We start from the raw sequence: 16,577 nt of genomic DNA, 5'->3' as shown, positions 1-16,577 counted from the left end.
TAAAGGATCCCCACACACATCTCATCATTTATGCATCACACCATCATCATGCAAAAACAAATTCATGTTACCACATGAATAATATCAACAAATAACAAAAACTCATCAACATCTTAACATCATCGATATAACAACATAATTATCACACAATGATGTTACTACAACAATGCAACGATTCATCAACCAAACGTATAAACCAATATATTTATCAATACATTAGGCATGTGAATGTTATTAAAACATATCAACAATAACTACCATGTTTTAGGTATGAGATTTAGCTTTCTAACACTTCAAACACCATCAAAATCGGACTTACAAAATGAAAGTTATGACCAAAATCGTCGGGACGTGTCAACAATTCATTAATCGAACGTAAGAATAAAAACTTCACCAACACAATAGTCATAGGAATAATAATGAATCAATTCACTTATCATCATCACATTATATCTCTTAGAGTCACCTTTCTAATACTTTAAACCCCAAACCAAAATGATTCACGAGTTGAAAGTTATGATCAAAACCGTGCACGAAGGCGTTACTAAAAAGTTGTTGTTTTCTAAATTTTTCGACATAATTTTCATCTTCTTCAACCCCGAAAACATCCATTAAATAATCTCCAAAATTATTTTATTCCTGAAACAAAGTTATAGCCCTCTATTTCAAATATCCAACGCTTCAAATGGAACTTGATTTGGACTTACGGATCAAAAGTTATGGTCAAAACGATTTTGACCAAAAAACACAATAAAAGACTCGCGATTGTGATGGACAGAATGCAGAATTTTCTGCGTTTTTCATTGTTTGAGGCCTTCCGGACCTCCGATTTCGATTCCGTAAAAAGCTAAATGTTCAGGAAATTACAACCCATGCAATAGTATAATTATCTAAGATTAATTTACAGTTTTAACATAATTAAATCATCTAATCATTGTTTCAAGATTATGCCTAAAACCTTCAAAATTGCAACAATGGTGAATATAAGTTAAATCATCAAAATAGAAAACTACACACATATAAGACATATGAAATTCATCATATAATCATCATAGCATCCAAATTCAAAATTATGAATCAAAACACTCAACCCTAAGGAGGTTAAGGGTTCCTCCATTCTATCCTTCTATCATACCCTTTACTATTGGAACAAGTTCTCACCCTTACCTTAGATTTTCCAACAAGATGCACACTTCAAGCTCTAACAATGGAGTTTTCTTTTAGCCCTATCCCTTGCCTCTTCTCACCATAAAATTCTATTTTATGTAAAACTCTCCAAACTCTCTTACTAACATTTTTATCATTAACCTGATCCCCCTCAATTAGGAATTTCCATCATTGCCCTCACTTATCATATTATTTACCAACATACCCCTCTTGGCTCTAATTTTCTTTTAATAAAATAATACTAATAATATTCTTCTTTTTCTCCATATTATTTATACTCTTCTATTTTATTCCAATCAATTAAATAAAATAGTTATAGGCTAATTATTAAAAATTCTCATCATCCCCATTAAATAAGTAAAATAACTAAATTTCATTATTTAATTAAGATGCTCATATTCTAGTTATTTTTATTTATTTATTTAATTAATTCGAATAAAATACTATTTATTTGAATCACTAATTAAAATTCTAATTAATTATCAACAACTATACCAAACTCTTACCGCCTCCATACTTCTATTTCAAGGATACCTACTCCCACAATCATACACAATTAATTTAAAACACCCATTAATCATATAAAAATCTAAATAATTCAAATTAATTAATTAATTAAATTTTGGGTGTTACAACTCTCCCCCACTTAAGAAATTTTCGCCCACGAAAATTACTTGAGGAAAATAGAGTCGGATACGACTCCTTCATCTGCTTCTAACGTTCTCAAGTCATGCTCCCACCAGCTGGTCCACCCCAAACTACCTTCACTAAGGCAACCTCTTTAACATGAATCGGTTTCACTTCCCAATCCTCTATCTGCACAGGTGATACATCAACAGTCAGATTATCTCCCACCTACACGTCATCCACTTGGATCACATGAGATGGATCCGAAATATATCTCCTCAACTGAGATACGTGAAACACATCATGAAGATTAGCAAGCAGCGTCAACAAAATGATCCTATAGGCCACCTCTCCTATCCTCTGTAAAATCTGGTACGGGCCAATAAAATATGGTGTGAGCTTTCGAGACTTCAAAGCTCGACCAACACCAGTTATCGGTGTAACCCTCAAAAACACGTGATCTCCCTCCTGGAACTCAAGCGCTTTCCTCCTCTTGTCATGGTAACTTTTCTGACGACTCTGCGATGCTTTCATCTTTTCTTGGATCATCTTGATCTTTTCAGTCGTCAAGTGAACAATCTTAGGTCCGAGCACAAAATGTTCGCCTGACTCATACTAACATAAATAAGTTCTACATCTCCTACCATACAACGCCTCATATGGTCCATTTTGATACTAGAATAGAAACTGTTGTTGTAGGTAAACTCAATCAATGACAAGTAGTTATCACAAGTACCTCCTTGTTCTAACACATAAACCCTCAATAGGTCCTCCAAATATTGGATAGTCCTCTTTATTTGACCGTTCGTCTATGTAAGACAAGAAGAACTCAACTTCAGCTTAGTACCCAAAGTAACCCGCAGACTCTCCCATAACCTCGATGTAAATCTCGGATCTCTATCTGATATAACACTTGAAGGATTACCATTCAACTTCACAATATCATCAATATACAATTCATTCAGCTTCTGCAAAGGATAATTGTCCTCATTTGTACAAAATGAGTCGATTTCGTCAATTTACCCACAATCACCCAAATTGAATCGCATCCATTTGAAGTCTTCGGTAAATCTGTTACAAAATCCCTGAAATTACTATCCCATTTCCACTATGGAATATTCAATGGTTGCATCAGACCCAACGACTTCTGATGCTCGATCTTTGACTTTAGACAGGTCAAACAAGCATACACAAATTTAGCATCCTCTTTCTTCATTCTTGTCCATCAAAACATCTTCTTCAAATCTTGATACATATTAGCATCAGGATAAATACTCAATCCACTTCTGTGACCCTCCTCAAGAATACTCCTATTAAATTCGGGTACATTAGAAACACAAATTCTATCTCTGAACATCATCACACCATTTTCATCAACTCGGAAATCACATATGTTACCTTTGTTGATTAATGTGAGACGATCTATCAAACTCAAATCAGATCTCTGACCTTATCTGATCTCTTTAAGGATACCACTCGTCAACTTCAACATACCCCACTACACACTGTTAGGAGTTTCTCCACCCACTAAATCATATCTTTGAATTGCTCAATCAGTTCTAACTCTCGAGCTATAAGCATCGACCTGTGTAAAAACTTCTTACTCATTGCATCAACTATAATATTAGCTTTACCCGAATTGTAACTTAAATTAAAATCATAATCCTTCAAAAGTTCAAGCCATCTCCCCTGCCTCATATTCGACTCCTCTCATCAAATAAATACTTCAAACACTTGTGATCACTGAACACTTCGAATTTAAATCCAAATAGGTAGTGCCTCCAAATCTTCCACATGAATACCACTGTTGTCAACTCAAGATCATGCGTAGGGTAATTCCTTTCATGAAATCTCAATTGTCTCTAAGCATAAGCCACAACTTGACCATTTTGCATCAACACACCTCCTAGACCCATCTTCGAAGCATCACAATATATAACAAAGGACTCACTTGGATTCGTCGAAATCAAAATTGGAGCAGCCGTCAACTTCTTCTTGAGTTCCTGGAAACTCTTTTCACAATGCACATCCCAAACATACGCTAGACCCTTTTGAGTCAACTGAGTTATCAATAATGCTAAATTTGAAAAACCTTAATGAACTTCCTGTAGTAACCAGTCAATCCAAGAAAAATTTATAATCTCAGTGGCATACTTCAGAGTCTCCCATTGTAACACGACATCTATCTTCAATAGATTCACAACTATACCACTACTAGAATCACATGATCAAGGAAACTCACTTTCTTTAACCATAACTCGCATTTGGAAAAACTTTGCGTACAAATGGTTCTTTTTCAATGCCTACAATACAATTCTCAGATCACTCATAGCCTCATACTACCGTCCCTCTTCTTCACTAACGGCACTGACACACCCCACAAAGAAACACTTGGTTAAACAAACTTCTTCTGAAGCAAATCTTCTAGTTGCTTCTTCAATTCCCCAACTCTAAAGTAGACATCCTATAAGGAGTCATCGACATCGGACTAGTACCAGGTACTAAGTCTATAGAAAAATCCACTTCGCGCTCTGGAGGCAAATCACTGATGTCTTCAGGAAACACTTCAGGAAATTCACACACTCCAGGAAGATCACGAACAACTCCCTATCCTCTAGCTTCCAACGAAGCTAACATCAGAAACCCTTGTTCCATATCCTTCACGGATTCTCTCACTTGCTTAGCTGATACAAACGTCAACTCTTCACCTCTATCAAATTCAAACTCACGCTCTAGAGGCAAGTTGCAGATATCTTTAGGAAAACATCAAGAATCACACACCACTGGCATAACATTAGTCGTCACACTTCTCTCTACTCTCCGAGAAACAACATTAGCCATACCTTGTCGTTTTCCCTAAAGACTTCCCAACTTGACTGGCAAACAGGAATCTCGAATCCACGACATCTTCAATGTTAGGAACAACACATGTTTAACATCGCCTGAGCTCTTGCAATCAACAGCACACTGCACCAACTTAACAAAACAATTGGTAAACACTTGGTTTAACTCCAACCAATTCATTATGAGAATAACATCAACTTGTTCCAACAAAATACAAACCATACACATCCTCAGGGAACACGTTAGGATACTCAACACACCACTGGCTCATCTCTAGCCAAAACATAGCCTTCCCCCTCACAGAGAAGTGACCAACGAGAACACCTGACCGTATTCCCTCAAGGATCACACCATTTTTCTAACCAACACCATCCTCGAATTTGACCTCTCTTCGGATTCAGGAAAAACACAACATTCTCAAAACATGTTAACTAGCCAACATTGCACTCTTACATGCAACAACATAATGTCCAAGCTCGATACAGTTGGAACATCCAAGATAAGCATACGCTTCTTCCCCACTTATTTCATTCCCAACCTGCAAATGGAAAATAAAACAAGCATCGACAATGTTCTCACACACATGTCGCATACTAGGGAACAAACATAATTAAACAACCTGGCCGAACGGACCGACCTGCTCTGATACCACTAATGTAATACCCTAAACCCCACACATAATTTATTGCATAAATTAAATATAAAATAAAACCACGTAGGGTGTTACACATTCATAACACACGTGATCTGCTCCGTAACACGGGTTTCAACAGTAAATTTCAATACACACATTTGTAATAAGGATGTTTACACGACATCCTACTTATCTGAATCATACCTGGGATATTTACACGACATCCTTCTCATCTGACCGGTATTATATATTCACAAAATAAGACATTCATAATTTGTCACTGCATGCTCACTTCCATTTTTAAGTATCATCGTAGCGGAATTATCATCACAATTATGGAAGATAAAGCAAGTAATAACATTTACTCTCAACTTCAATTGCAATAACAAAATAAGAGAGTTCTAATCAATCAACTAAACATCTTAAGAATTCTCAACAACAAAATTAGTCTTATGACTTCAACATGATCAAACATAAGGAATAATGTAAGCGTTTAACCCAACCCGATGTTACATGATCAGAGCAAGGTACCACTAGTAAAAGCGACAAAATAAAGAAGTAATCTAAGAGCTACCTTCCACTTACTTCAGCAATACTACTCATGAGTATCTGCACGATGCCCATGTAAAGGCAACATTCAAACAGAAGGGGTGAGAATTCATTTCAATAATAATGATATAGAATGAAGAATAGAGTACAACATCTACACAATCATGCACAATAATATATCACATTCTTACATCCAAATCATAATCAACATCATACACGACAACATCTCAATTATCATCAACATCATACAAATTCATATCTCAATTATCATTAACATCATATGCAACAATATCGCATTCAACAACACATCAACAACAAACAATACAAATGCAACATTTATGCAATGTACTCAACACCGACTCAACATGCACATGGTACCAAAATGAACACTCTGGTTCATCTCACTCCATGATCCCCACCATAGGATTGATTCCCTCTTGGAACCGGAGCACACCAAAATCGGTACCATCACCATAAATAACGCTTCACTAATCCCCCATAATAGGAATTAGCTACTCGCACCCGATCCATCACCATGGGATCGAGGCTCACCAAAAATCGTTACCATCAACATATGTAACGCTTCACTAATCCCTCATGATAAGAATTAGCTACTCGCAACCGATCCATCACCATAGAATCAAGGCTCACCAAAATTGGACCGAAGCCCGTACACCAAGATGCATGACTCTCAAATAACATGCATTAACACAATAAGGTTCACCTAAAGGATCCCCACACACATCTCATCATTTATGCAACACACTATTCATCTTGCAACAACCAATTCATGTTACCACATGAATAATATCAACAAATAACAACAACTCATCAATATCTTAACATCATCGACATAACAACATAATTATCACACAATGATATTACAACAATGCAACGATTCATCAACCAAACGTATAAACCAATATATTTATCAATATAGTAGGCATGTGAATATTATTAAAACATATCAACAATCACTACCATGTTTTAGGTCTGAGAGTTAGCTTTCTAACGATTCAAACGCCATCAAAATCAGACTTACGAAATGAAAGTTATGACCAAAATCGTCGGGATGTGTCAACAATTCATTAACCGAACGTAAGAACAAAAACTTCACCAACACAGTAGTCATAGGAATAATAATCAATCAATTCACTTATCACCTTCACATTATATCTCTTAGAGTCACCTTTCTAATGCTTTAAACCCCAACCCAAAATGATTCACGAGTTGAAAGTTATGATCAAAACAGTGCACGAAGGCGTTACTAAAAAGTTGTTGTTTTCTAAATTTTCCAACATAATTTTCATCTTCTTCAACCCCGATAACATCCATTAAATAATCTCCAAAATTATTTTATTCCTGAAGCAAAGTTATAGCCCTCTATTTCATATATTCAACACTTCAAACGGAACTTGATTTAGACTTACGGGTCAAAAGTTATGGCCAAAACGATTTCGACCAAAAAACACAATAAAAGACTCGCGATTGTGACGGACAGAATGCAGAATTTTCTGCATTTTTCATCGTTGGAGGCCTTCCGGACCTCCGATTTCGATTCCATAAAAAGCTAAACGTTCAGGAAATTATAACCCATGCAATACTATAATTATCTAAGATTAATTTACTGTTTTAACACAATTAAATCATCTAATCATTGTTTCAAGATTATGCCTAAAACCTTCAAAATTGCAACAATGGTGAATATAAGTTAAATCATCAAAATAGAAAACTACACACATATAAGACATATGAAATTCATCATATAATCATCATAGCATCCAATTTCAAAATTATGAATCAAAACACTCAACCCTAAGGAGGTTAATGGTTCCTCTATTCTATCCTTCTATCATACCCTTTACTATTGGAACAAGTTCTCACCCTTACCTTAGATTTTCCAACAAGATGCACACTTCAAGCTCTAACAATGGAGTTTTCTTTTAGCCCTATCCCTTGCCTCTTATCACCATAAAATTCTATTTTATGTAAAACTCTTCAAACTCTCTTACTAACCTTTTTATCATTAACCTAATCCCCCTCAATTAGGAACTTCCATCATTGCCCTCACTTATCATATTATTTACCAACATACCCCTCTTGGCTCTAATTTTCTTTTAATAAAATAATACTAATAATATTCTTCTTTTTCTCTATACTATTTCTACTCTTCTATTTTATTCCAATCAATTAAATAAAATAGTTATAGGCTAATTATTAAAAATTCTTATTATCCCCATTAAATAAGTAAAATAACTAAATTTCATTATTTAATTAAGATGGTCATATTCTAGTTATTTTTATTTATTTATTTAATTAATTCGAATAAAACACTATTTATTTCAATCACTAATTAAAATTCTAATTAATCATCAACAACTATACCAAACTCTTACTGCCTCCATACTTCTATTTCAAGGATACCTACTCCCACAATCATACACAATTAATTTAAAACACCCATTTATCATATAAAAATCTAAATAATTCAAATTAATTAATTAATTAAATTCTGGGTGTTACAGGTGGTACATATGTATGATTCTCTTGGTTATCGTTTACTGCTCCCTTATCTTTAATTTCTTCCTCTCTTTGTTTCTCTAGTTCTACAGGTTCCTCTACTGCTTGTTTTTTCTGGTGTAGCCGCAATGTTTCCTTTTGGTGGCTCTGGCTTTTTATTCAACCTAGGATCTACAGGCCCATCACATGTAGTTTCTCTTTCCAGCGAAATAGCATTAGGATGGCCTTTAGGGTTAGGTTGAGGTTGTCCAGAAAATGATCCTTCTGTTGTAGCTTGAGCATCTTGTTGTTGTGCTACTTGAGATATTTGGGTTTCCAACATCTTATTATGGGTTACCATAGAATTGACTTTGTTACCTAATTGTGTAATCAGCTCATTAATATGAATGTTTTGATTCATAAATTCTTTATTCTGCTGAGCCTGAGCTGAAATGAAGTTTTCCATGATCTTTTCAAGGTTTTATTTCTGAAGGGTAGCTTGTATAGGTTGAGTCGGTCTTTGGGCTTGGAAATCATGTGGCCTTTGAGGTGCATTGTTTTGAGGAAAAGTATAGTTATCGTTCTTATAAGAGAAGTTTGGATGATTCCTCTATCCAGGGTTGTAAGTGTTTGAATAAGGGCTTCCTTTGGCATAGTTGACCTGATATGGGCTTGGTTTAACTAGTTGACTACATTCGGCAGTGACATGCCCTGGGGTTCGACAGATTTCACATACGAGTTGTATTCCAGCTACGATAGTTGTAGGGTTTATGACTAAGCTTTCGACCTTTTAGGCTAAGGTGTCCATCTTGGCATGCATATGGTTTAGGTCGTTAACTTCGTATATACCTCATTTCATTTCTTTCTTCTCTACTTGTGCTCTTTTAGTACCCCATTGGTAATAGTTTTGAGCCATGTCTTCTATGAGTGTGCATGCCTCGGGGTATGGTTTATTCATTAATGCATTGTCGGCGGCAGCATCGATAGTCATCTTTGTGTTGTAGAGAAGTCTGTTGTAGAAGGCGAGAATGATCAACCATTGTTTTAATATGTAGTGTGGACAAGCTCTTAATAGTTCTTTATATCTCTCCCAAGCTTCGAAAATAGATTCGTCATCCTGTTGTGTGAATCTGGTAATTTGGTTTTGCAGGACAGCGGTCTTGCTTGGTGGAAAGTATCTAGCAAGAAATACTTTCTTTAGTCTCTTCCAAGTAGTTATCAAATTGGATGGGAGGGAATCTAACCATGACCGCACTTTGTCTGTGAGGGAAAAAGAGAATAAACGTAAATGTATCGTCTCAGAAGCAGGGCCATTGGATTTTAGTGTGTCAGCTGGTTGAATGAACACTTTTAGGTGCTGGTTTAGGTTCTTTATTGGGACACCAGCAAACTGGTTTTGTTGTACGATTTGCAACAAAACGGGTTTCAATTCAAAGTTGTTAGTTGTGATTGCAGGGTTAAGAATACTTGAATGAGGTTCTTCATTAGAGGGTAAGAAAAAAATTATTGAGTGGCCTACGGTTTTGATCTTCTACTATTTCTCTTTTGATTCGTTGGAGTAAAAGCCATACATGTACGTATCTCTCTGGTTTATGTATTGGGTCTTCTAAATTTCTGGTACTGTGAGTCCTCCGCATTGACCGGGAAAAGGGTGTCTTAATCTAGACAGTGTAACAACAGGGTTACAATATTTGACGTAATTGGTCCCCAGCAACGGCGCCAAAAACTTTATAGGTTGTATTCGTAAGTATACGAAGACTATCAGAGTAATACAAAAGATTGTCAAACCCATAGAGACCTAACAGTCAATTTATGGTTTTCTATTTCCACGATGTTTATTTAAGGCGATCTGAACAAATATTTGAATAAGCAAAATGAAATAATAAACTTGGATGAATTCAGAGATGTAATAATGGAAGACTCTAATTGACCAATGATACTCTAATTACACCTAAATTGAACTACCTTTGGGACAATATTTTCTTCCTCGAAAAATAATTAATTAACAAGGAAACGTCGCTCTCGCGTATTCGGAACCGAATTTTGCCCTCTACTTTATATTGTTTGCTCTCGCGTACCCGATGCATTTGCGTTAAAGAAGCAAAACCTTTTCTTGGAAATTATATTCTTTTACTTAGTTAAAAAGTGGTTTTGGTTGGAAAAGTTGACTTTAAAGGGTTCCCGACTTTCGCTTGGCCAACTGGATCCTAATCCTATAAACGCATCCGGAAATAATTTTAAAATCACTTTCTAAAAATATCAAACCTTCCTAATCAATCAATAAAGTGTTCTTGTGTTATTTATTAATTAAAAACTTAACAATTTAATCTTTAGTACTAGACGACTTTCGATCTTACCTGGTGTATTTATGGTCCTACTTTCGTAGTAACCGAATCAAAGTTTACAATAGAAGATTGAAATAAAACCAAAAAGGTCCCAAGAGTATTTCTAAAGGTGCAACATATAGAGTACCGTTGAAATAACATTCCTCACATTCTATCACTATTAATTTAGCGAGACATATTCATGGTAAACAAATAAATATGCGGTTGAAACTTGGAATTAAACATATTAGGCATAGCAATTAAGATTAAAGCATGCAATAGGTCAATTAAACTTGTAAATTAAAGTAAAATAAGAACTTGCAATTAATAAAAATATAATGACTCAATACAGAAAGTAAAGCTTGAAATAGATAGATTTTGCAAAGTAAGACAAAAAAAATTGCATATAAAAGAACAAGCGATATAATAAAAATTGCTTAATTATAAAAACATGCTCCAATGGAGACTTGAATTTGGTACATAAATAAATGGACTAAAACTTGAATGCGAAAATAATGTCGGCAAGATTAACTGCTACAAAGTAAATGCTTCAAACTTAATACAAGAACAAATGCAATAACCCCCCAATTTGAAGAGTTAGAGATTTCAAATGGTGAATTATATGGTTTATGTTGCACTAAGATTGGATGCCTAAAATATGAGTCCTAACATGAATATATAGTGCTCTAATAACCGAGAAAAATCAGGTCAAGTTGAATTCGTGTAAGAGAAAGTAGGGAGGAGTGGCTGAAACTCCTCAACTGCCTGCGCATATCCGGATTTGTAGGGCATGGCGAATGCCACACCCCATGTGGCGAACGCCACAGGCTTAAAACGTGCAGACTTGGTCTTGGCATTTGTTGGGATGTGGGATACTTCACCCACATCATGGCCACCTCTGTGGAGAACGCCATGTTGAATGACATGTTGAACGTCATACTAAACATGTGTGCAAAACATGTTTCTTTTCCCGTTTTTTGTCTGTTTCGTCTCGTTTCATCTTGTAATGACACTCACGTGACTAGGTACCTGAAACACAGTCAACACACCAGCATAATACTAAAAATAAAGGCAAAATAACAATAAAAAATGTGTGGGTTGAATCAAATATGTAGTGTATTTTGGTGTCAACAGACACCTAAAACATAAAGGCAAAATCATCTTCAACTAAAGGGTTAAAAAATGTAAAGACAAAACATCATCAATTCGGGGGTTGAAAAATGTAAAGAAAAAACATCATCAACTCGGGGTTGGAAAATGTAAAGACAAAATATCCTCAACTCAGGGGTTGGAAAATGTAAAGACAAGATTGTCAGCAACTCAGAGGTTGAAAAACAATAAGACAAACATCATCAACTCGGGGGTTGGAAAATATAAAGACTATTGATTCTATTTGGTTTTCCTAAGAAGTTGTGTGTTGTTGTTATCTGTAAGCTCATGCTCATGGTGTGGTTTAGCTAACATTATTTTCGCTGCACTCTGGTTATTATGTCATGAAGAATGTCTAAAAGAGTGTGCATAACATCTTACCTTTTGGTAGGATCTTCTGATGCATTCTTGGAACATGGCTCAATTTGGTCGTTTCTCCACCGATTGGTTGTTGGTGATACTTTGTCCTTTGTATCTTTTGAGGAAAATCAAGGAGGAAAAGGCACACCACACTTTTCTTTGAGTTGCTTGTGTACTATATGTGGTGCGCTTCTTTGAAGAAGTGTCTAATATGTGTTATATGTATTTTGCCTAAAAAATAGCCAAATGGGGAGTGTGTTATTCCATTTGGATTGACTTATTTTTATAAAAAAAATAGAAATAACGATGTCGCAAAAGTTGTTGAGCACATCTTGGCTAATTTGGTTATGTGTTTGAATCCCGAGGTTATTTTAAGAATTTGTTCAATCTAAGTTTCTGCTGAAATTTCTTGAAAGAAGGATTTGGTTGTAAGTAACTTGTTGAGAAAGATGTATGAAATACGTTGTGTGACATCTTAGTGTGCGTGCTACACGGATTGGGTTCTGATTCACTTCAAATTTTATTCAAGGTTTGTTCAGTTTTAATTCTTCCAAAAGTCTACTGGAGTTGCGTTTTAAAAAGAAGCATTTTAATCAAAATCAATTTGGTCAAATATTTGATTAAATCATATATTTATTTGAAGAATATCTTAATTGAATATGGTTTAAACAAGAGATTTGGATTTACATTTATTAAAAGATTTATAGCTGATTTATTTAAAGGAAACATGTTTCCTTTTATACCCAATCAAATATCAAATATTTGATTGAATAAGTGTTTTTTGATTTAAAGGAAATGAGATTGAATTTGGTTTAATGAATAGATTTATTCTGAATTCTTTACGTGAGAAGTTGGAATTAAGATTTATATCAAATAAATATTTTATTTTATTTGTATAAGATTCGAAATTATTTTACGTGAAAAGATGTCAAGTCAAATGTTTCACGGTCTTTGAGACATCTTGTCTCGGACTATTTGCTTGGAGAGCAAATAAATTGGAGTATATATTATCCTTTTAATATTTTTTCCTTTTCTATTATATTAGAGATATAAGTGTGTTAGCATGAGTTTGGATTTGGAAAATATCTTATTTTAGAAAGATTGCAGTTTGAGTGTTTATATGTTCAAAATCAATCAACGATCTCAATCATCATAATGGATATTAAATTAATTGTATGCATTGTTTCAAAATATGATATGAATCAAATGCAGTAAGATTAATTTCGTTATAATCAACGGATTAAGATTAAGTATAGAAGTGATCAATCAAGATTGACAATCAACATTATTAAAGATTGGTTTCTTGTGTTTTTTGGATTAATGATTTGTTTCCTTATGTGTACAATCATGAGAGGTTGAAACTGCACTTTCTGGAATTAGAAAGTTTTTTATCAGAATCGATTTATTCAAAATGATATTTGAAGATTTATGATTTTATTCCAAAATTAACCAATCACATTTTTAATCATTATAATGAAATATTGGTTTGACATTACTGCTAAATACATGAATAAACCCGGATGGATTTTGGAGTTGGATCGTTGCTATTATATAAGGAGTTCATGTCCTGTGTGAAAAGTTAGAACTTGAAAGAAAAAATCTACTTTGTATGAGAGTTCTACTTGAATCCTTTTTGTTTTGTATCGTGGAACTCTATTCGCCGGTGTCATTCCTATATAAAGAAATATTTGTTACTATCCAAACACGAGAGAGTCTTTGAGTGAAAATGAAAGGTATCTCAGATTTAAGGGGAGTCTTAATCGAATCTTCACGAGTAATATTAGTAACGTGACACTGAATAAAATGAGTTCAAATAGTACCAATTGTACTTCTGACTATTAAGAGTGGAATTCTTTCTATAGGAAGTCCGAAATAGAAATTTATGAGTAGTATTAAGAAAAGAGACATTAAATTAGAAGAGTTCATCTAAGACCAATTTGTATTTGTAGTATTAAGAGTAATTTTCTTTCATTAGGTTAACATCCTTTAGACATAAGTGATTTTGCACCGAACTGGATTATCAATTCTTGTGTTATTCATATTTTACTTTTATATGGTTTGCTTCGTAATTAACTTGTCACACGCATTGTGTTTGACATCTTTCAATCGGAAGAAAAATTTCAATTTCAATTTTCCTTTAATTAGAGTTGAGAGCTGAAGTGCCTTCTCCAATGTTGGGAATCCTATCTTCCAATAATGCACCATACATTCAAAAATTGAATTCCATCTTGTTTGTGTCACGTTGCTTCCTTGATTTATAAAGCTTCAAAAAAAGTTTCATCTTTGGAGTTGGAGCAAAAATGAAGATATGTTCCATAACTTGGTTGCCAAGCTAGCAACAGTTGACATTACCATTCTCATAGGTTGTAGGGGTGTCATACATAACACTCTTTAACGATAAATTTGAATTAAAATTCCTCCCATGAGTTGGAGAAAGAGACTACCAGACTCAAGATTACTATTCCAACAAACAAAACACAACCAAGTTCATCATATTAAGACTCTAGTAACAGAATGACTACTCTTCAGACACTAAACAATTAAGCTACCACTACAACTATTAACTCATTCCGGTATACATGTTTGAGATACAAAATATGTCAACAAATACTTTGTAAACCACAGATCTGTAGTTAAACATCCCAATGAATATCAATTACCTTTACGCATAATTTAATAATCAACGGTTAATTATATCATCCTCTGAAATAATACAAGTTATAAAACTACCAACGTTTGAATGAAAGTTCAACAATATTGATGACTGATTGGAATAAAAGTAAACATTAGAAATCTTATTTGTAGAAGAATACGGAAAACATAGATTATACAATCGTCGCTGGAAAATGTTAAAACAATATCCCGTTGAAAACTGCATGCAATTACTTTATCAAACAAAAGTGAGACAGAAAATAAACAAAAAAATAACAGAATTAAATCATCATAAAAGAATAGATATGCCCAAAAATTAATTTCATTAGAGATATTTCTTTACTAAAACGAAACGAGAAAATCCAAAATATACATCAAGTAAACCCTAATTTAAATCAGTATTTCTAATCAGAACTGGTGAACTTGGTGACAGATTTGGTTCCCTCGGAAACGGCGTGCTTGGCAAGCTCACCGGGAAGAACAAGACGAACAGCAGTCTGGATCTCCCGGGAAGAGATGGTGGATTTTTTGTTGTAGCGAGAGAGTCTAGAAGACTCCTGAGCGAGCTTCTCGAAGATATCATTGATGAAGCTGTTCATGATCCCCATAGCTTTGCTGGAGATTCCAATGTCAGGATGAACTTGCTTAAGAACCTTGAAGATGTAGATCTTGTACGTCTCAACGCTCTTCTTGTTTCTCTTCTTCTTCTTGTCGGTGGAGGAAACGTCCTTCGGGATCTTTTTCTCAGCCTTAGGTTTCTCTACGGGCTTCTTCTCCGCTGGTTTTTTCTCTCCCTTAGGGGCCATGGATGATGAAAAGATTTGATCGAAAGAAAAGGGTTTCTGGAAGAAAAATCGAGAATGAGAAAGCGATGAAAATAATAAGTGGGGGAATAGTTTATATAGGAATGACTAGTGGGACCTGATTGGTGGATTTTAGAGCACGCGGATTGATGACATGGATAATTCGTTTTGGAGGGAGATTTTTAACATCAAATCTATTGTAGTCACTAATTATAAAAATAAAATAAAAGATGAAAACTATTTATTAAGTCATTTAAATTTGTAACAAAAAAAAAGTCATTTAAACAATTTTTGGCACCAAAACTTTAGATTCATTTTATTAGTTTTATTTATTAATTTCTTCATGTATTTGTTTTATTCAATTAATTTACTTTATTTTAACATTTAGTTATTTATTACTAATTGCCCAAATTTTAAATATTTTAAATTTTTTTAATCAAAACTCCACTTTCTTTCTTTTTTAAACTAATTTATTTATTAATAATCAAAACTTTTTCTCACTAACTATTTAAAATTTAAATGTTATTTTGACAAAATTTCGCATCCAGGATGTTGTCAATGATTCACAAAACTCAGAAAGGAAGGTGAAAGTTTATATGAATGAGAAAGGTTGAAGGAAGATTTGAGGTGCGAAAATGAAAGATTATAAAATACATTTTTTTTAATATTTATAAAAACATGGCACTTTTGTGTTGGGCTGGAGGATACACGTGACATTATTCTTGACACAAGTGGTTCAATTTGAATTTTATTTTGCCCAACTGCTCTTTAGCCACATGTGCACTAATTTTTATAAATTAATAATACAAAGTCCTAAAGCTGACCAAATATTTTCAAATTGGACAACATCAAGAGTTTGGTGAATATGTCAACCAATTATTTGTCAGTTCGCACATGCTAATGAGTGATTTTTCTGTTTACAACTAGTTCTCTTATGAAATAATGATGAATATCAATATGTTTTGTTTT

The 16,577-nt window shown here is 34.1% G+C and overlaps 1 protein-coding gene across 1 annotated transcript; it reads right to left on the bottom strand.

Annotated features, from left to right (window-relative positions):
- Positions 1-15,111: 15,111 nt before the first annotated feature.
- LOC127096602 (probable histone H2B.1) lies at positions 15,112-15,679 on the bottom strand. The gene has a single exon (XM_051035151.1). The coding sequence runs from the start codon at positions 15,609-15,611 to the stop codon at positions 15,210-15,212; it is 402 nt and encodes a 133-aa protein (XP_050891108.1). The 5' UTR covers positions 15,612-15,679; the 3' UTR covers positions 15,112-15,209.
- Positions 15,680-16,577: the final 898 nt, after the last annotated feature.

The sequence above is a fragment of the Lathyrus oleraceus genome, chromosome 6, assembly GCF_024323335.1.
Source record: "Lathyrus oleraceus cultivar Zhongwan6 chromosome 6, CAAS_Psat_ZW6_1.0, whole genome shotgun sequence".
Lineage (NCBI taxonomy): Eukaryota > Viridiplantae > Streptophyta > Magnoliopsida > Fabales > Fabaceae > Lathyrus > Lathyrus oleraceus.
Note: the sequence above shows the minus strand (reverse complement) of the source record. Positions and strands in the feature narration are given on the sequence as shown.

Coding starts and splice junctions, on each gene's coding strand:
- LOC127096602 (XM_051035151.1), bottom strand. CDS start 15,611: ATGGCCCCTAAGGGAGAGAAAAAACCAGCGGAGAAGAAGCCCGTAGAG.